The sequence below is a fragment of the Narcine bancroftii genome, chromosome 14 (assembly GCF_036971445.1).
Source record: "Narcine bancroftii isolate sNarBan1 chromosome 14, sNarBan1.hap1, whole genome shotgun sequence".
Lineage (NCBI taxonomy): Eukaryota > Metazoa > Chordata > Chondrichthyes > Torpediniformes > Narcinidae > Narcine > Narcine bancroftii.
In genome coordinates this window covers 62254675-62275633 of record NC_091482.1, presented here as the reverse complement: position 1 = coordinate 62275633, position 20959 = coordinate 62254675, and the positions used below count along the sequence as shown (strand labels likewise).

At 44.6% G+C, this 20959-nt stretch overlaps 1 protein-coding gene across 3 annotated transcripts in view; it reads left to right on the top strand.

Annotated features, from left to right (window-relative positions):
- Positions 1–9823: 9823 nt before the first annotated feature.
- LOC138749535 (FERM domain-containing protein 5) overlaps positions 9824–20959 on the top strand; it is an 89427-nt gene continuing 78291 nt past the window's right edge. For all 3 annotated transcript variants that reach the window (XM_069911004.1, XM_069911003.1, XM_069911002.1), the window contains exon 1: positions 9824–10122. In XM_069911004.1, the coding sequence (XP_069767105.1) occupies positions 10021–10122 (102 nt within the window). In that variant the 5' untranslated portion in view covers positions 9824–10020. The remainder of the gene's footprint in view (positions 10123–20959) is intronic.

Below are 20959 nucleotides of genomic sequence, written 5' to 3'. Positions count from 1 at the left end.
TGAGCATTACAAAACCCAAAAAGGGGCTATAAAATGTTCTTGGTGAGTAGGTTGTAAGAATATTCCAAGATATTTTATGCTTCTATTGAAAACAAAAGAAACGGATGCATTGTTGAAGACAAACGGAATAGCATTTCTGAACTAAAGAGCGATGATGCAAATTAACCATGATCTAATTGTGTGGTGCATAAACATCAGCATGGAGTGATGGGCTGAATGGCCTGTTTCAGCAATGTGTTTTAGATTTAGCTAATGGCGACTTTGTGAATGCCATGCAGGTAACAAGCCAATTTTGAGTAGTATTATATGTTCTGATCAAGAGAATAAAGAAATCTTGTAGCCGATCAATTAGCAGAAAGGGTTAATGATTTCCTCCTGACCGTATTCAGAAAGACCTCTGTAAACAAGAGCTTTAATTTCCAATATTTTGAAATACATGCATTCAACAAAAGCTTTGTTACCTGACTGAATATTTTCTTCCGATCAGTCTCTCATTGAATGGTGATGGGCGGGTGGAGTTAGTCAGTTCCAGGAGGGGACAGCATTTCCCATTCATCCAGTGACTGTTCGCCTCCTCTCCGGGAACTGGTTCGTCTTTCACAGGGGAGGGGATGGGGAACACCATCAGGACAATTTGCATAAAACATCGTGTCTTTGAACAGAGAAGTGGCCTGCTTTACCTACAACTCGCATTCCAGAATGATCTTATACTAGCAGATGCAACTCAATCAGATGTCTCGAAAGAAGTGATTTGCCTCTTGGTTAGAAATGCAGGGAATAAGATTTAAAATCCCACGATAATGGTTTGTGGGTATGAATTCTTTTTATGACGAGCTTGAAAACCAAAATCCGGTCCCAGCAGAAGTGGCCGTGCGTCAGTCTGTCTGGTTCACAGTTTGACAGTGAAGGACACTTCGCACCTTCCCGCAGTTGGCACGATCTGCTCACTCACACAGCAACCCTCACATCCCCGGCATTGTTCACAGGCTCTGGGGGCTGCCTGCACTGCTGGGGAAGTGCTGCTCTGTTCCTGGGTCGGTGAGTGGCAGAATGTTTGGAGTTCACAGAAACGACACCCAGGAGTTTCCCTGCAGGAGTGTCGGATGGTGATCTGCCACCAGCGTAAAGGTTAAAACCTTGTGTTTTTAACATGAAAATACAACAATGGCTTATAGAAATGAATAAGTGCATTCCATTAGAAAAAAAATTACGTATAACCTAAAAGACAGTGTTCGAACAAATTTGGGGATATGACAGAAAATTCCAACTTCGGACCTCCATCCCCTAAAGTGACAAGAAGATAAACTTGATTTGACTTAAATATGTAAAAGTGGATGACACAACTTTTCTTTGGGTTTTTTTCTGTGTGGATTTTGTTTTCTTGTATTTTGTAGGTTTAATATTTATTGTTTTTTGAGGGGGGTGGGAAGGGAGGGGAGGGGGAGAAAGAATGTCATTGTATATTTAATGAAGAACATCTGTATATATTGTTGTTGATATGGTTCATAGTGCAATAAATAAAAAGTTACCCAAAAAACCATGTGTTTTTAATTTCTTAGTTAATTTTGTGCCTGTCTCTTTAAATTAACTATTGTTTGTAGTGTTATCATAGAGACTAAGACTTGCTCATTATTCTTCAGGATATCGAGGAAGAGTGAGCATGAGAAATTTTTCTTTGAATGTTTTGGCTCTTTAAATACTTTTTTGCATCTCTTTATATACGTTTTATATCATCATTAAACAGTAAATACTTTGCTATTCATCATTCTAAAAGTCTTAATGCAAAGTCATGCAAAAGGGTTATCTGTTCTATCAATGAATTAAAACTATGTGAAGTCACAGAGTTGGATTTAATGGATTAAAGAGATAAAAATATGGAATGTCGTAGCTCATGCTTTTGGAAGATGTTGGCCATCCAGCCCCTCAAGCCTGCTCCCTCTTTCAATAAGATCATGGCTGATCGGCCATGGACTCAACTTCACCTCCCTTCCTTTTCCTCATAACCCTTAATTCCCCCACTATGAAAATAATCTATATCTTAAATATGTTTAATGAGGCAGTCTTGGATGCTTCTTTGGGAAGAGAATGTCACAAATTCACTATCTCTGCAAAAAGCATTTCCTCCTCATCTCTGTCCCAAATCTTGTCTGCTGAACCTTAAGGCCATGCCCCCTTGTTCTAGTCTCACCTTATCAATGGAAACAACTTTTCTGCCTCTATCTTGTCTATCCCTTTCATAATTTTATACATTTCTATAAGATCTACTCTCATTTTACTGAATTCCATTGAGTATAGTTCTAGATGACTCAATCTCTTACTAGCCACCCTCATCTCAGGTATCAACCTGGTGAATCTCCTCTGCACCACCTCCATAGCCAGTCTATCCTTTCTCAAGTAAGGAGACCAGAACTGCACTTAATATTCTAAGGGCAGCCTCACCAGTCCCCTGTACAGATGCAGCAGAACCTCCCTGCTCTTAAATTCAATCCCTCTAGCAATGAAGGTCAACATCCATTTGCCTTCTTGACTACCTGTTGCACCTGCAATCCCACCTTCTGCGATTCAGGCACAAGCCCTCCCAGGACCTTCTGCACAACAGAATGCTGCAAGCTTTCACCATTTAAATAATAATCTAATCTTTTATATTTTTCCAAGGTGGTTGACCTCATGGGTGCCTGAACTGAGAGGAGAAGGTAGCAAGGATAAAAATGAAAGACAGATAAATAGAAACCAAAAGACGAAGACGTGGGAAAGACAAGCATAAAAATAGGATTAATGCGAGGAAAGGTGGTAAACCTCGAGCTCTGTCTCAATAGTGGTCAAAGTTGCATTAATGAACTTACCATCACAACTGAGATAAATGGAGATGGCCTGATACCATTATAGACACAACACTACATGAGACCAGAGCTAGAAACTCAATATTCAGGGATATTTAACAAGGAAGACTATTGGACCATGCTGCTCATACTCAATGAAATAGGAACAGCTGTGAGAGGTATCGAAGTTTACAGGAGGTAGTCCATTAGATTGAATATTAAAATATAGCAAAGGCAAGAGTACCCGAAAAATAGACATTCTTCAGTAAAGAAATAATGGAGGCATGCAAAAAGTCAAAGAATTATGGAATGATGGAAGACAGAAACAGGCCCTTCAATGAATCTAGAATTATCATCAGGTATTGGTTTTTACACTCAACATACCCTTCTTTTGCTTTCCCCCACAATCCTATTAACTTCCCCCAAATTCTACCACACACTTGGAGCAAATCATGGTGACATGCAGGAAGAAAATGGTGCACCCAGAGGAAGGCTATGCTGTCATGGAAGGACGGACATGTAAACTCCACACAGACTGCACCAAAGTCAGAACTGAACCATTGTGTCACTATCCCCATTCCAATTAATGCTTCCTCAAAGAACTCTAATTTGTCAGAGAAGATTCCCCATCATGAAATGGAGTGGAGAAAGTACATTCTTCATGGGTGACTTTAATCTTCGTACTGATAGGGTTAATCAAACTGTAAGTTGTGACCATGAGAATGAATGCATAGAGTGCATTCAGGATACTTTCTTAGAACGATGTTCAATGGAGCCAACCTGGGAACAGCTATCTTGGATTCAGTAATTTCTAATGAGACAGATTAATAAATGATGTCAACTGAAAGATCCCATAGGAAGCAGTTTAGCATTCGGCTTGTGAGTAAAAAGCTGATTCTAATACAGGTTTGAGAAATAAAAGCACAATGCTGGAGAATCTCAGCAGGTCACTTTTTATAGCAAAGATCAAGATACAAAACCATCGTATCAGAAGGCCTGAGCCCTTCATCAAGGTATGGACAAAATGTAGGCAGGTGACTGAACAAAATGGTTGGAAAAGGGGGGAGGAACTAGTCCCACAGGCAGGAGGTATTAGGTGGATAAGGTGTTTGATCTGTTGAATTTCTCCAGCAATGTGTTTTTACTTCAATCACAGTGACTGCAGACATTCACGTGAGAAGCAAGAAGAATTAGAGGAAAGTGGAGAGACAGGCTAAAATTTTCCAGACAAATGGGGAAACAGTTAACATAATGGACAGGTAAGGGCTGCTGTTTAAGGTGATAAATTGTGATTCCCAGCAAGCTTATCCCAACAAGAAGAAGGAACAATCAACCAATCAGAACTGTAAAAAGGGTCATGAAGGAGAGTTAGACAAACACAATTTTTTTTCATGTAGACATACAGTGCAGTAACAAGCCCTTCCAGCCCATGAACCCATGCCCCTCAAATACGCCTCTAAGAAGACTACAGGTTCAAGAAGATGGTTTTCTACCACCTTTTCAAGGGCTATTGAGGATGAACAATAAGCACTGTTCATTCCAGGGAGGCCCACAAACTATCAATGAATTGAATACATCCTTTCACAGGCACTTCCATCTGATCACCGCTTGCTTCTCCTTGCAACGAGCCCTACCTGTTCAGGATAAATGGCAAGCTTAATCTCTGAGCTGTTTGACCACAGATGTTCGTTAATTGATGCTCTATAAAGGTCTCAGTTAAAACACAGAAGACTGAATCAGCCTTTCTATCTCAGCTGTACATGCTGAATAAATTATAAATGATCCTATTCCACCAAAGCTAAAAGCAGGTCTATTAGAAGATGATCAGGGGAAGCTGGCCAGATGTATACACTTCCCCTAGAGGCTCCCACCCTCTTATTCAGTCACCTTAGATAAAAGACCCAGTCTGGGCAGTCGCAGATTAACTTTGGGAGCTGCTGATATTACTCATGGTGAAGTGACTGAGCGACAAACTACTGGGAGAGAAGAAAGAGTAAAAACACAGAGATGCTGGAGGAACTCAGTCGATCTCGCAGCGCCCGTTGGAGATAAAGGTATATTGCGGACATTTCGGGCCTGAGCCCTTCTTCAAGGAATAAGCAAAGAACAGGAATGCTCAGAATAAAGACAAGACTGACTGGAGGAGTCCAGACCAACAAAAGGTGTTAATTGGATAGGATAAGAGGAGAGGTGAGAATTGATTCTCGCTCTGTAAAAGGAGAGAGAGGGAAAAGGGGGAGAGAGACAGAGCTGGGGAAAAACTACAGAGGTGGAAAGGTTGTGGGGGGGGGGGGGTGCAGGAAAGCCAGAGAAATTGATGTTACTACCATCAGGATGGAGGGTGCACAGATGGAAGATGAGGTGGTGTTCCTCCAACTTATGGGTGGTCTCAGTCTGGCAGGGCATGAGACCATGGACAGGCATGTCAGCAAGGGAATGGGATGGGGAAGAAAGAACAAGACATTGATTGGAAAGGATAGATTTCAGATTAACTGAGAAACCATGAAGTATTAAGGTAAATCCTAAAAGCAATCCTTTTTTGCTACATAATGCCATTGACATCCTGACAACACCCCTAAACACTATTATCACCCAATGCTCTCAATAAAATGTAACCCACATGACACTGACACACACAAGCTGGTCATTGTCATGTTTGGGGATTCTCATTCTGCATTTCATTGACTGGAAGATCTTTAGAATGAGCTACGACTGTGAAAGGTGCTATAGAAATACAAGCCTTTATTTCAGTTTAATTCACTAAGTATAGACTTTATGCTGAGTTAATGGTCAACACTAGAGGGCACACTTTTAAGTGAGGGGAAGGTTTGAAGGAGATTTGCTCGGCATGTTTGTTAAAGCTGTGGCGATGGTCAAGGAGGCGATGGAAGCAGATACAATAGAAATATTTAAAAGGCATTTAGATAGGTGCATGAACAAGAAACAGATGGATAAAATATATGCAGGCAGGTGGGATTAGTTTAAACACAAAGCTGGAGAAACTCAGCAGGTCAAACAGTGTACTTTATATAACAAAGATAAAGATACATGACCAATGTTTCAGACTTGAGCCCTTCATCAAGCTATGAGCAAAATGTAGACAGAGTGAAACACAATAGGCTACAGAGGTTGTGATTGTAGTAAACACACCGAAATGCTGGAGGAACTCAGCCAGTCTTTTCTGCACCTGTAGGAGACAAAGATATATTGCTAACATTTCAGGCCTGAACCCATTTTTCAAGGAAAAATCAGAAGCAGGAAATATCAGAAAGTCTCATAATTCAAACAATGAGGGAGGAATCCAAACCAACAAAACGTTTTAATTGGATATGATAAGTATGATAAGGGAATAGGTGGAATTTATCATGTCTGTGCGGAAGGAGACAGGGAATGGAGAGATGACAAGGAAAGCAAGGGGTGAGTGAGGTTTTAATGAAAGCCAGAGAAGTCAATATTAATGCCCTCAGGTTGGAGGATGCCCAGTCAGAAGATGAGATGTTGTTCTTCCAATTTACAGGTGGTCTCAGTCTGGCTGTACAGGAGACCATGCAAAGGAACAGGATGGAGAATTGAAATAGGCGGCCACTGGGAGATCCACATCATTGCGGTGGATAGAGCCGGGGTGTTCAACAAAATGATCTCTCAGTCTGCATCCTGTCTCTCTGAGCTAGAGGAGACCACAGTGGGAGTGCCAGATGCAATAGATGACCCCTGCAGATTCAGGGTAAAATGTTGCTTCACTTGGAATGATTGTTTGAGGCCCCGAAAGGCATTGAGGGGGAGGTGTGAGTACAAGTGCAGCATCTCCTGCGATTATAGGGGTAGGTCCCAAGGGGATGATTGGTGGAGGGGGAGGAGTGAACAAGGGAGTCACAGAGGGAGCGGTCCCTGTGAAAGACAGAGAGGGGAGGAGAGGGGAATATATGTCTAGTGGTGGGACCACATAATAGATGGTGGAAATGGTGGAGGAGGCTGGTGGGATGGTATGTGAGGACAAGAGGAATCCTGTCCTCATTGCGCATGGAGGCAGAGGGGGCCAGGAGAGATGTGTAAATAATGGAGAATGTACAGGTGAGTGCCAAGTAGATGGTGGTAGAAGGAAAGCCACATTGTTTGAGAAGGAGGGCATCTCTGATGATCTGGCATGGAAGTCCTCATCCTGGGTGCAGATGCGAAAGAGACAGAGGAATTGAGAGAGTGGAATGGAATCCTTACAGAGGAAAGGGCGTGGGAAGTGGTGTAGTCAAGGTAGCTGTGGGAGTTGATAGGTTTAACATGATGTTTGTCTCCTGAGATGGAGACAGAGAGATCAAGGAAAGGACCCACCAACCTGTCTTCAGGCACCTCCTGCCCACCCTCAGAAGAGTTCATGGTTCTCACAGACATCTCACCCACTGGCTGAGATTGTACAAAACTGGAAGTGGACGGGACGGTTAGCATGGCAGTTAGCGCAGTAGTTCTCAACCTCTTTTCCTCCCTTTCATGTCTTTGGCTTGGCTTCGCGGACGAAGATTTATGGAGGGGGTAAAAAGTCCACGTCAGCTGCAGGCTCGTTTGTGGCTGACCAGTCCGATGCGGGACAGGCAGACACGATTGCAGCGGTTGCAAGGGAAAATTGGTTGGTTGGGGTTGGGTGTTGGGTTTTTCCTCCTTTGCCTTTTGTCAGTGAGGTGGGCTCTGCAGTCTTCTTCAAAGGAGGCTGCTGCCCGCCAAACTGTGAGGCGCCAAGATGCACGGTTTGAGGCGTTATCAGCCCACTGGCGGTGGTCAATGTGGCAGGCACCAAGAGATTTCTTTAGGCAGTCCTTGTACCTTTTCTTTGGTGCACCTCTGTCACGGTGGCCAGTGGAGAGCTCGCCATATAATACGATCTTGGGAAGGCGATGGTCCTCCATTCTGGAGACGTGACCCATCCAGCTCAGCTGGATCTTCAGCAGCGTGGACTCGATGCTGTCGACCTCTGCCATCTCGAGTACCTCGACGTTAGGGGTGTGAGCGCTCCAATGGATGTTGAGGATGGAGCGGAGACAACGCTGGTGGAAGCGTTCTAGGAGCCGTAGGTGGTGCCGGTAGAGGACCCATGATTCGGAGCCGAACAGGAGTGTGGGTATGACAACGGCTCTGTATACGCTTATCTTTGTGAGGTTTTTCAGTTGGTTGTTTTTCCAGACTCTTTTGTGTAGTCTTCCAAAGGCGCTATTTGCCTAGGCGAGTCTGTTGTCTATCTCATGTACCACTTTAAATAATCTCTTTACCACAGAAGGATGTGGTTAGTAAGGGATTACTTAAAGTGGTATGTGAATTTGGAAAAAAAAGAGTTTGAGAACCACTGGGTTAGCACAACGGTATTACGGTGCCAGCAATCCGGGTTCGACACAGGCGCTGACTGCAAGGAGTTTGTATGTTCTCCCTATTTCTGCGTGGGTTTCCTCCTGGTACTTTCGCTTTCCTCCCACCCTGCAAAATGTACGGAACTTGCAAGTTAATTGGGGTATTTGGGCAAAATGGGCCAGAAGGGCCTGCTACCGTGCTGTATGTCTAAATTTAAATTTTAAAAAAGTTAAATGGGACTGCCTGGAAGACCATTTTACAAAGGAAACATGAAGTCCAGGGGTTATCAAGTTCCACAGGTGAACAGAAGACACCAGCTGAAGCCATTCAAACTCAACTGCAGAATTCTAGCTGCACACGAAATATCTATCATTCAAATCATGGCTAATGCACTAATTTACTTATACTATTGGAGTTAGTGTATCTTATGTACCTGTGAGGCTGCAGTGAGTATGGATTGTACTTATATACATGACAATAACCTCTCCTGGTCATGTTCAACACTAAAGCAGATACTGGAAATCTGAAATAAAAATATCGGGGGTGCCCAGATTATACAAGATATAACTTTGGAAAATCTGACTTGCTGCAAATTTTCCCAGGCCGTGAAGTCAGGCACTGCCCTCAAATCTCTTCACCGGGAGCTGTCGCAGTGATCACCCACAGGGGGAAAAAAACGGATGCCTTTGCCAGACTGCTTCATATCCGGGCCTGCCACCTCTGGTTCGCACACACTGCCTTATATAATGAACTGCTGTGTTTCAATCATAGTGTTTTTGTTTCAGATTTTCAGCATCCAAAGTAGTGAAGTTTGCATTGTGTCAGGTATTTATTGATAGGTTAATTTAGTGGCTCTCAACCTTTTTTTCTACTCACATTCCACTTTAAGTAATCCCTTACTAACCACAGAGCATAGGTGCTACATACAGTAGGTGCTCTGTGGTTACTTCAGATGATATGTGAGTGGTTGATTATTTTTAAATAGGCATCTGTTTCACACTCCAAAACAGACACACATGGTAACAGGGAGAAAGACACACACATAAACACACTTTAGGTCCATGCTCTCATGAATTCAACATTCTTAGTTTGACAGGGCAGATGCGGAGATGATGTCCCCTGATTTGAAGAGCGTGGAGGCCAGAATCAAAGAGATGGGCTTAATGCAGGAGAATGGCGCCGAGGGACAGGGATTGACTGGCCGTGCACGCACGAAGGGCCGACTCCTGCTTCCAAGGGACCGTGGGGAGTGGAGCGTCTGGCTCCTTCTTGGTCTCTGCTTGCCCGTGATTTCTTCGGGTGGGAATTTCAGCCGGCCTGCCGGAGCAGGACGGCAGATTCACGCCGAGCAGCGACCGGGAACTGTGCAGAGGCGCTGCAGGGTGGGCGCCGGAGCCGTTTTCCTGCAGCATTTGCAAGGTGACAGATACAATGGGAAATGCAGAACAATAAAATGGAACGAGCGACCAATTATTCACTGCCTTGCAATAAAACCCATCTGAAAATGCCCGGCGCGAGTTCGCCTCCGATTCCTCCTCTGCCCTGACTACTTGTCCACGGGTCCTGGCCGCCTATTGGCTGGCGCGGAGGCCCGCCTCTCTCCCGCAGGCCGGAATCCACGTCGCTCAGGCAGCGGCTGACGCCGATTGGAGGAGCGGGGTGCCTGTCAGGCGCGCTACGGTCCCGCCCCCTCCACCCGGAGGGCCGTCGGATACTTTGTGGCGGCGGAGCCTTCGGGCCAAGAGCAGCAGCGGCAGCGATGAGCGGGCGACCGTGGCGCAGCCACAGCGCGCCGGGGCAGTGACTCCGGCCCCGGAGAGGCCGTCTGCCTTTCTCCCGGCCGCTGTTCCTCCTCCGGAGCCGCAGAAAGATGCTGAGCAGGCTGCGGAGCGGCAGCATCAGGAACCTGGAGCGCGAGTTCGACTGCACCGTGCGGCTGCTGGACGATTCCGAGTATCCCTGCACCATCCAGGTGAGTGGGGCGGCCCGGGGCTCGGCGCGGCTGAGCAGTCCCGGGGCCACGGGTCCAGCCTGACGGTGTGTGGGATCAGCGAGTGGCCTGGCCGGGAATGTGGCTCTCAGACACCAGATGAAGGGGGGAGCTGAGGAGGGTCCGATAGGGACTGGTATTACCTCTCTGGGAAGAACAAGGCTTCACCCCTTCAGCCCAATCCCTCTTCTGAGGCGCGCCAGCTGTCAACGCCGGTCTTGGGCGACCGCTGCCCACCCCCAAATACCTCAGCGCAACAAACGAGTGCAAACTCAACGGGAACTTTGGTGGAAGACGTGTTTGGATGCCCCCCCCCCCCCCCCCCCCAACACATGGGTAGTGGGCTGGCGGTCTGCATTGTATTAAGCCGCAGTGTTTCGGGCACGGGAGGGTGACATTGATCGAACCGAGCGAGCCCGGGGTGACAGCGTCCGCGGATCCTTCCGCACCGTGTCTGCGCCCGGAGCAGATGCTAGCTCAGCCTTTCTGTGTAAAAGCAGTTATCGTCCACCCGGGACGGGGGGGGAGAGAGCCGGCTGAAGGTCCAAAACTGACGAAAGGGGAACTTGCTGGAATCACTGGCTGAGAAATGAGAGTTAACGTTTTCAGGTCCGACCTCTTCGCATCACCCCTGACCTGAAACATTACCTCTGCTCTCCCTCCTCAGGCTCTTCCAGGATTTCCTTTCAAGTTTTCCAGCAACTGATTTGCTTTTTTTTTAAATCACATGAATGAATCTGGAGTCACTTTCAGGGCAAACCAGGGAAGGAATCAACCTTCCTTGCCTGAAGAGCATCAGTGGGTTTGTCTTCTGGATTCCAGATTTATTCCTTCAGTGCCACAGTAAGATTTGAACTGGCCTCTGGATTAATGATCGAGAACGCTGACGGTTAGTGCTGGCCTAATCTCGGAGGTGAATTTTGAGGAATACCTTCAAGGAGGCAGAGAAGATTCTGAGGGAGATGCTGGGATTTGTCTCCGCTTCAATCATGGGAATGGAAGAGGTGGGCTGATGAGGTTAGAGGTCAGGAGGTGGAGGTAGGTGCATGAATTGGAGGTAGCAGAGGGAGAGGGGGGAAGTTGGAGGTTACAGAGAGAGAGGGAGGGAAGGAGGAGATTACAGAGAGGGGGAGGGAGATGAGAGATTTCTTTCCTGGGGTGACAATAGTAAAAATGAGAGGATGTCTGTTTAAGGTGAGTGGTGGAAAGTTTAGGGAAGAAGTCAAAGGATTTTTGCCTAGAGAGATGATCCTGGTGTCCAAATCCGTCTGCTGCCACTTTGCTCCATCACCCAGTCCATGTGTCACTAATAATCAATATTTGGCTTATTAATAAACTCTGCATTGTGTTATCTACCATGGATGAGGTAATCCTAGAAAAAGTGGCCAAGTAAAAATCTCATTCATGTTAACCATGACCAAAATAAAAGCATTGGGGAAGTCAAACTAGAGAAATCAGCTGAGATTTACTTGGACACCTGATGCTCTTGTATTGAAGTTGTCAGAGCTGGGTACTAGTTTATCATTGTTTCAGTAATGTATTAACTCTAACAGTGATGGTGGCTCACCTAGTAAATGCACTGCCTGATTTGAACCAGATACGTAATTCAGCAAACCATCCAGATTTCAGTATATTTACAGGAGGCTGGTTACGGAATCTCACGGAGATTCCCCAAATCTTCCATCTGATGGATACTCAGTGACTAACTCCACATTGCAGTTTTAATCAATTGAAACCTTTCTTTCTTGTCAATAAAACTTATTTTAAAAAAGCAGAATGTTGGAAATCAGAAGTTTAAAAAAAAAATTGAATCATTCTGGGGTGGTTAGCAAGGCAGACAACAACTGTGGAGGTGGGATTTAGCACATTCCCTCATCTTCCCAATGCTCACAAATAATCTCAGCAAACTCCTATACTTGAAGACTGTGCATCTGAGCCAATACGACTTGATGACTGATACCATTGTTGTATTTTCAAATTATCTTCCAATTTCCAGGTTGACATAATACATTTTTTTGCTACGGCTAGGGCTATCTTGACAAATCTTTTTTGTGCATCTTCCAAGTCAATTCCAAATTCTTTATTTTTTATGTTACTTCGGAGAAAGATCTCTGGATTCTTTGGTATATTGTTTTCTGTTATTTTATTTAATATCTGATTGAGATCATCCCAAAATTTTTCTACTCTCCCACATGTCCAGATTGCATGAATTGTTGTTCCCCTTTCTTTTTTACATCGAAAACATCTATCAGATACTGTTGGGGGACATGTGGGTTTGAGTAGGAGTGGAAGCTGTGGAGGCAGAGCCACAGCTGACGGGTTGGGTTAAAGATGGACAATGGTTTGAGCTGAAACCAGAATGCATCAGCAGTCTGTAAGATGACAGGGAAGCAGTGACCTTGGGCATGAAACTGACTGTGCATTCACCTGGAAATGGTCTGTGCAGTTCACTTTGTTCCCTTTTGTAATATTTCAGTTCATTTTTCCAGTCAGCTCCAGAACATTCTCTGTTTGGGTATTTTTGTGAGAGTTTCTTTAAGATTGCCACATTTGTCTCCTGTTCCGAGCTGCGTGTTTTGTGTCATTTTGATATCAAGGTTACTCACACTGCTTCAATAACTCTGTAACGAACTCCCACCTCTTCTCATCGGAAATCACAAAAGGAGCTCCATGGAATCTGCAGAAATATCACAAGGGCTGAGTCCTGATTCTCACGGAGATTCCCCAAATCTGCCTTCATTTTTTTTTTGTAAAGTGCTCTGTGTCTTCATTCCACACGTGAATACATCAGAATGCAGTGAGCATCCTGAGACTGGAGAGGCTTTCGGCTGAATAATCCGCTGCCCCTCCCCCAAGCACACTCCGCCCAGGCTTTTGACTTCGCTTGCTGTCGTTTCCAATCCTCTGAGATGTTCTCTTAGTATCAGTGATTTACTGGATCACTGAATTCATTAATTCTATCTGAAGCAGTGCATTGCTCTGCCTTAGTGGAGAGAAGCACGCAAGTCTGCAGATGCTGTGATTGTAGTAAAAACACAAAAATGCTGGAGGAGCTCGGCCAGTCTCACATCGTCCTTGGGAGGTAAAGATGTGTTACTGATGTTTCAGGCTGAGTCCTTCTTCAAGGGATGAGTAAAAAGACTCCAACCTGAATTGTCATCTTTACCTCCTATGGACACTACAAGATCTGCTGAGTTCTTCCAGCATTTCTCTGTGTTTCTGCTGTGGTGGAACATATCAAGGGAGCCATCAATATGTAAGGCTGCTGAAAGGTGCAGGATTCATTGCACCCAGAACTGGAATTTAACATGTTTTGTTTTGTACAGAACTTGAGCAATTAATGTTTGAAGCTGGGAAGATCTCACGGTCCAGAGGGATGCAGATGTTTGTCCTCTCTGCTGGTAATGTCTCGTTCCCTATCAGCTGGACTTTGGGATTTGTCTGCATGGGTTTTCCCTGGGGTTTCCTCCTACCTATCAAAATAAAAGTACCGGGGATCATTGGTGAATAGGGTGTAAATTGGGCGGCACAGACACCATTAATGTTTATCTATATCAGTAGACGTTTCAGACTTGTTGTCATTTATGTACTCTGACATCACATATGACCCTGAGATCCCTTTTCCTGCATGTGCAGTAGAATTAACACTAATTGGTAGTGCAAAAAAACTGTACACAGTGTAGGTGTAAACAAAGAAAGTGTAAACAGATAATGAATGTAAACATTCTCTGAAATGCAGAGAGAATGAAAAAGAAAATCTATAAAATGCATAAATGAGAGACCTTAAGTGAGTTTCTGATTGAGTTTGTCGTTGAGGAGTCTGATGGTGGAGGGGGAGTAGCTTTTCCTGAACCTGGTGGTGCGAGTCTTGTGGCACCGATACCTCTTTCCTGATGGCAGCAGCGAGAACAGAGCGTGTGCTGGGCGGTGAGGGTCTTTGATGATTGCTGCTGCTCTCCAACGGCAGCATTTCCTGTAGATGTTCTCATTAGTAGGGAGGGTTTTGCCTGTGATGTCCTGGGCTGTGTCCACTACCTTTAGGAGGGCTTTACACTCAGGTGTATGGAAATACCATCTGGTTTTTGTGTTTCCTCACAAGACCGTGTTACAGCAAGTCAACACACTTTTCACCACACCTCTGGTGTCATACCAAACCTCTGCAAACTCCTGAGTAAGTAGAGGTGCTGACGTGCTTTCTTCACGATGCCATTAGCATGTTGGATCCAGGAAAGGTCCTCTGAGGTAGTGATTCCCAAGAACTTAAATGAAGCATTGTTCGACAATTTGCTTGTAGTGAAATACTCACCTACATCAAGGTAATCAGTGTTGAAAGTTCTTTCATCTGCATAGCACCTAATCCCCATTCCTGATTTCCTAATGTGCTTTAAATGAACAGGAGTTGTGACGGTGGTTAAAGTGAATGGGAGTTGTGACAGTAGAGGAAATACAGTAGCCAATTTACATACAGCAAGAACCCACTATATGTTAATGACCAACTAATCTGTGTAAGGGATGTTCTTTGAGGTAAAATTATTAACATAGAAAATTATAACACAATACAGTCCTTTTGACCCAAGATGTGTCAACCTATATCTTTGGCTTGGCTTCGCGGACGAAGATTTATGGAGGGGTAAAGTCCACGTCAGCTGCAGGCTCGTTTGTGGCTGACAAGTCCGATGTGGGACAGGCAGACACGGTTGCAGCGGTTGCAAGGGAAAATTGGTGGGTTGGGGTTGGGTGTTGGGTTTTTCCTCTTTTGTCTTGACAGTGAGGTGTGCTCTGCGGTCTTCTTCAAAGGAGGTTGCTGCCCGCCAAACTGTGAGGCAACAAGATGCACGGTTTGAGGTGATATCAGCCCACTGGCGGTGGTCAATGTGGCAGGCACCAAGAGCTTTCTTTAGGCAGTCCTTGTACCTCTTCTTTGGTGCACCTCTGTCTCAGTGGCCAGTGGAGAGCTCGCCACATAACACGATCTTGGGAAGGCGATGGTCCTCCATTCTGGAGACGTGACCTACCCAGCGCAGTTTGATCTTCAGCAGCGTGGATTCAATGCTGTCGGCCTCTGCCATCTCGAGTACTTTGATGTTGGAGATGAAGTCGCTCCAATGAATGTTGAGGATGGAGCGGAGACAATGCTTGTGGAAGCGTTCTAGGAGCCGTAGGTGATGCCGGTAGAGGACCCATGATTCGGAGGCGAACAGGAGTGTGGGTATGACAACGGCTCTGTATACGCTTATCTTTGTGAGGTTTTTCAGTTGGTTGTTTTTCCAGACTCTTTTGTGTAGTCTTCCAAAGGCGCTGTTTGCCTTGGCGAATCTGTTGTCTATGTTGTTGTCGATCCTTGCATCCGATGAAATGGTGCAGCCGAGATGGGTAAACTGGTTGACCGTTTTGAGTTTTGTGTGCCCGATGGAGATGTTGGGGGCTGGTGGAGATGTTGGGGGCTGGTAGTCATGGTGGGGAGCTGGCTGACGGAGGACCTCAGTTTTCTTCAGGCTGACTTCCAGGCCAAACATTTTGGCAGTTTCTGCAAAACAGGACGTCAAACGCTGAAGAGCTGGCTCTGAATGGGCAACTAAAGCGTCATCGTCTGGCAAAGAGAGTTCACGGACAAGTTGCTCTTGTGTCTTGGTGTGAGCTTGCAGGCGCCTCAGATTGAAGAGACTGCCATCCGTGCGGTACCGGATGTGAACAGTGTCTTCATTGTTGAGGTCTTTCATGGCTTGTTTCAGCATCATGCTGAAGAAGATTGAAAAGGGGGTTGGTGCGAGAACGCAGCCTTGCTTCACACCATTGTTAATGGAGAAGGGTTCAGAGAGCTCATTGCTTTATCTGACCCGACCTTGTTGGTTTTCGTGCAGTTGGATAACCATGTTGAGGAACTATATATCTCTACCAAAAAATAATGAAACCCTTCCTACCTCATAACCCTCTATTTTCTTTCATCCATATGGCTAAGAATCTCTTAAATACCCCTACTGTCCAGCCTCCACCTCAAAGGTAGTGAAATGCAATGCATTCCAGGCACCCAAATGCCCCTAATGTCTCCCCTAAACTTTGTACAGAATGCTGGCCCCATCAAAATAGAAGCAAGGAAGATTTCCCATTAAGCCAGAGATGGCGTACCAGCTGTGGGGATCTTTGGGCCAGGAGAGATCTACTCTCTTTTTTTTTTTTAATTTTTTAATTTTTCACACCATAAATCACATTAGCCATGATATACACTATTTCTTTTTCACACATATACAGTGACTTTTTCTCCCCCCCCCTTTCCTCCCAAACCACCCCCCCACCCCCCCCTCTCATCCATTTTAGGTATACAATCTAGGTTGCATTAAGCCAGTCAGACAATGTTGTCATTCAACAAAATTACACCAGAAATTCTACTGAGTCCATTCTTTTCTTTCCTTCTCCTTCCATCAACTTAGGTAATGTTTGTCCCCGGTAGGTTTTCGCTATTGTATTTAATGTAAGGCTCCTATACTTGTTCGAATATTTCAATATTATTTCTTAACCAATATGTTATTTTTTCTAATGGAATACATTTATTCATTTAAATTTGGTAGTTTCTTCCTTTTAATTTGGTTATGTATTTCATTAATATTTAAAGACATATAGTTCAGCGTAGCCCTTTTATATTTTGTTTATCTTCTCTTTCCGTTTTTCCATCATTACCTTTCCTCCTTTTCCATTTCTGTTTTCTTATTTTCAACTCTTTATAAGACAACATTCCTACAACATCTAACATTTTCCTTATTCTCCTATTTCTATCTTATTGAGAGATCTACTCTCTTGAGGTGGTTGAGACCACCTACCTGGTTTTCTTCACCCTGGGAACAATCTCACCATTACAAAGATTATTACAGTCCTTTCTATTGGTCCGCTGAGGCCTTCACTGATCAGCACAGTGAATAGTTTCACAGAAGGTGGGAGAAGGAAGCATAAGCTCCCAGAAGCTCAGAACAGTCCTCCTCCATGTTCTCCTTTTCTGGGATTCACAGGGACTTCAACCCTTTTAGATCTGTGCTATCAAGTGATTCCAGAAAATGGTTTTGATCAGGTTTAATTGAGTTGCGAGAGAAGAATTTATTTGAAATGTCTGAAACTTTGGCAGGGCAGTCTGGAAGCTTTTCATCTTTAAGATGCAGGTTAAGAGTTGTGCTCGTGGCTGGAGATTATTGGAAGTAATTACTAATCAGACCAAACCGACAGAATAACAGTTGTCTGTGGAATTTGTTGCCACAGGAAGCTGTGGAAGTGAGATCTTTGGGTGTATTTTAAGGCAGAGATTGACAGGTATTTGATTAGTCAGGGAATCAGAGGTTATGGGGAGAAGACCAGGAGTGGGGCTGAGTGGGAGGATAGATCAGCTCTTGATAGGATGGTGGAGTGGACTCGATGGGCCGATTGGCCTACTTCTGCTCCTATATCTTGTGATCTTGTAACTGGACTATATTTGAGAGGCTTTGAGCTGTTGTGAAAAGTGTGACCTTTGATCTTTACAAAAGGAATTTTTTTAACATAGTTAGTTTCACTACCTTTGGGGTTGAAAAGAGGTGGTGTAAATATTATAACTTCATTCTCAGCAAATTCCTGTTTGTAATGTGAACAGATTTTGAGCAGCTTGCATGTGGCTAGGATCTTGAATGCTGCAAGGGGAGTGGATGCTGGCTGGGCCATCTCTTGGAAGCCTTGAGATTGGGCTGAGATAGACTTTGGTTAAATATGTATCATCTGAATCCGAATTTATTATCGTGAACATGTCACAAAATTTGTTTTGCAACAGCATCACAGATGCAAAAATTACTATAAATTACATTTTAAAAAATAAATATTCTGGTGGAAAAGAGGGGGAAAGTGAGATAGTTTCTCTAGTTCATTCAGAAATTTGATGGCAGAGGAGAAGAAGCTGTTTTTGTACCATTGGGTGTTCGTCTTTAGGCTCCTGAACCTCCTTCCTGATGGTAGCAGTGAGAAAAGGGCATGGCCTGAGTGTTGAATGTCCTTGATGATAGAGGCTGCTTTCTTGAGACACTGGCTCTTATAGATGTCCTTAACAGAGTGAAGAAATAATACCCATGTTGGCCAGAGAGTTTACAATTCTCTGCAACCTCTTCCTGTCCTGTGCATTGGCACTTTCATACCAGACAATGATGCAACTGGACAAAATGCTCTCCACGGTACATGGCAAAGCTTTCTGGGTGTGTCGGTCAGTGAGGCAGGTTTCTGTCATGAGACTTTAACTCGTGACTGGACTACGAGGTCAGTATGCTACATGGTGAGTTGTGACCAACACCTTGGGTTATTTCCTGTTGATGCCAGCACTAAATGTGCAAGAATGCTGGCTGCTGGTTACATGCACCTTGAAGCAATGGAAAGGGAGGGATGAAATGGATAAGGTTTTAGTATTGGAACATCCAATCAGTGAAGCCCATTGGATGTTGAGCTGAAGAGTCACAACAGGATTGGGCAGACAGATTGAAGCTCAACCTGTAAAGTGGGGCACCCACAAGTGATTGCAGATGCTGGAACTTGAAGCAAAACACAGTCTGCTGGAGATATTGATGAGGGGATCTGGCCTGAAATGCCAACAGTTCTTTGTCTCCCACTGATGCTGCTCGACCTGCTGGGCTGAGTTTTCCTCAACCTCTGGCGGGACCACATCAGGAAGAAGATGTGGAACTTTTCCCTCCTCCCCTCGATCCCTGGCAAGGAGGTGAATGCCCTTTTGAAGGAGGCCTCCCATCAGTGTACAGATCACAGGGAATCTGCCCCATCTAATATGGGAGACCTCTTCAGGTGATGGTCGTAGGACCCCGATTGCCATTGTGTACCATGCTTTGTGGGCACTGAGAGAGCAGAGACCCAGCCATGGTTCAGCCAGATTATTCATTGTTGTTCAGTGTCAATGGATGGCAATGTGAGTGTTAGCGTTTAGTACAATGACTCACGATCAAGCAGCTGTGTGGTGCTATTGATAGTTTTGCTGCTCGTGTTGGTCCTCATTTATTGTGCATTGTTTCTGCACAGTTTTATCTGCCCAGCACTGGTGGACCTCTCCCAGAATTAAGTCGCAATGATTCTGAAGCACAAACCTGCCACAGATCAGGTCAGAAGGGGGTGAGTGCAGGGAAGTGTCTTCGTCACAAATTTAAATCACCAATGGGGGAAAGATGGGGGTGTACTATGGGCCTGAAAGGGGCAGAAAGATGAAACCTTTGGTTTGACTCTTTCACAGAAAAACACTTTGGCAGGGAAAAAGCTGTATTTTTTGGGAGAGGGCATTAAACTAGAACTACGGAGCATAGCTGCAATATCTGGGGGAGTAGATTTAAGATGGAAATGAGAGGGAGTTGCTTCTCCTCGAGAGTGGTGTATCTGTGGAATTCTCTGCCAAAGGAAGGAGAGGCTGTCTCATTAAATATTTAACACACAGGTAGGTAGATGCTAGCTCAGTGGTGATAGCAGGCAATGCTTATTGTAGTAATGCATGTTTGCATTTATATAGCGCCTATCGCGTAGCGCCTATCGCGTGTAGCGTGGTGGTGGGTGATTGCTTCTCAGACTGGATGCCTGTGACCAGTGGTGTGCCTCAGGGATCAGTCCAGGGCCCATTGTTGTTTAACGTGGTAAATTGGATCAGCAAATTTGCAGATGACACTAAGATTGGAGGCATTGTGGACAGCGAGGAAGGCTTTCAAACCTTCCAAAGGGATCTGGACCAGCTGAAAAAATGAGCTGAAAAATGGCAGATGGAATTTGATGCAGACAAGGATGTCCTTCCAGAATGAAACACTTCACATAAGATATGACATACACGGTAAATGGTCGGGCACTGAGGAGTGCGGTAGAACAGAGGGATCTTGGAATACAGATACATAATTCCCTAGGTGGATAGGGTTAAAAGCGAGTTCTTTGCTTAAATAAAGTTTTTTTTTTTTGCACAAGGTGTTAAGATTTCCTGAATACTCATATATCACAGTATTGAGTATAGGATTTGGGATGTTATGGTAAAGTTGTACAAGACATTAGCGAGGCCACATATGGAGTATTGTGTGTAGTTTTAGTCACCTAACTACAGTAAAGATATCAATAAGATTAAAAAGTGCAGAAATGATTTAATGGGATGTTGCCAGGGATTCAGGGACTGAGTTACAGGGAATGATTAAATAAGTTAGGACTTTATTCCTTGGAGCATAGAAGAATGAGGGGAAATTTGATAGAGGTTTACAAAATTGAGGTGTACAAATAGAATAAATGCAAATAGGTTTTTTTCCCATAAAGATAGGTGAGATACAAACCAGAGGATATGGGCGAAGGGTGAAAGGGGAAAGATTAAGAGGAATGACTTTATACAGTAGTTGGAGTGTGTGGAACGAGCTGCCAGCTGAAGTAGTGAATGTGGGCTCGATTTTAATTTATGAAAAATTTGGATAGGTACGTGGATGGGAGGGGCATGGAGGGCTATGGACTGGGTGCAGGCAGGTTAATAGTTCGGCACAGACTATAAAGGCCTACTTTCTGTGCTGTCACGTTCCATGGTTCTATTGTGACCTCTGTCTCTAAGCAATTTTCAGCTCATGAATAACACACAAGAATATTGGGAAATTTGTACACAGAAAGCTCTCACAAATGGCAGTGTGGGGAAGTGTTTCAAGGATAATGTTGCTCCCTCTCAAATAGCTCCATTAAAAAAGGCAAGTCCAGGTGAGTCAGATTGTCAAGCTGGCATTGTTCCACACGCTCTCTGTGCACCAGTGTTCAATTCAGTGTCAACTCTCCTTCGAACTACAGCTGACTCCGGTGCATCGGATAGAAA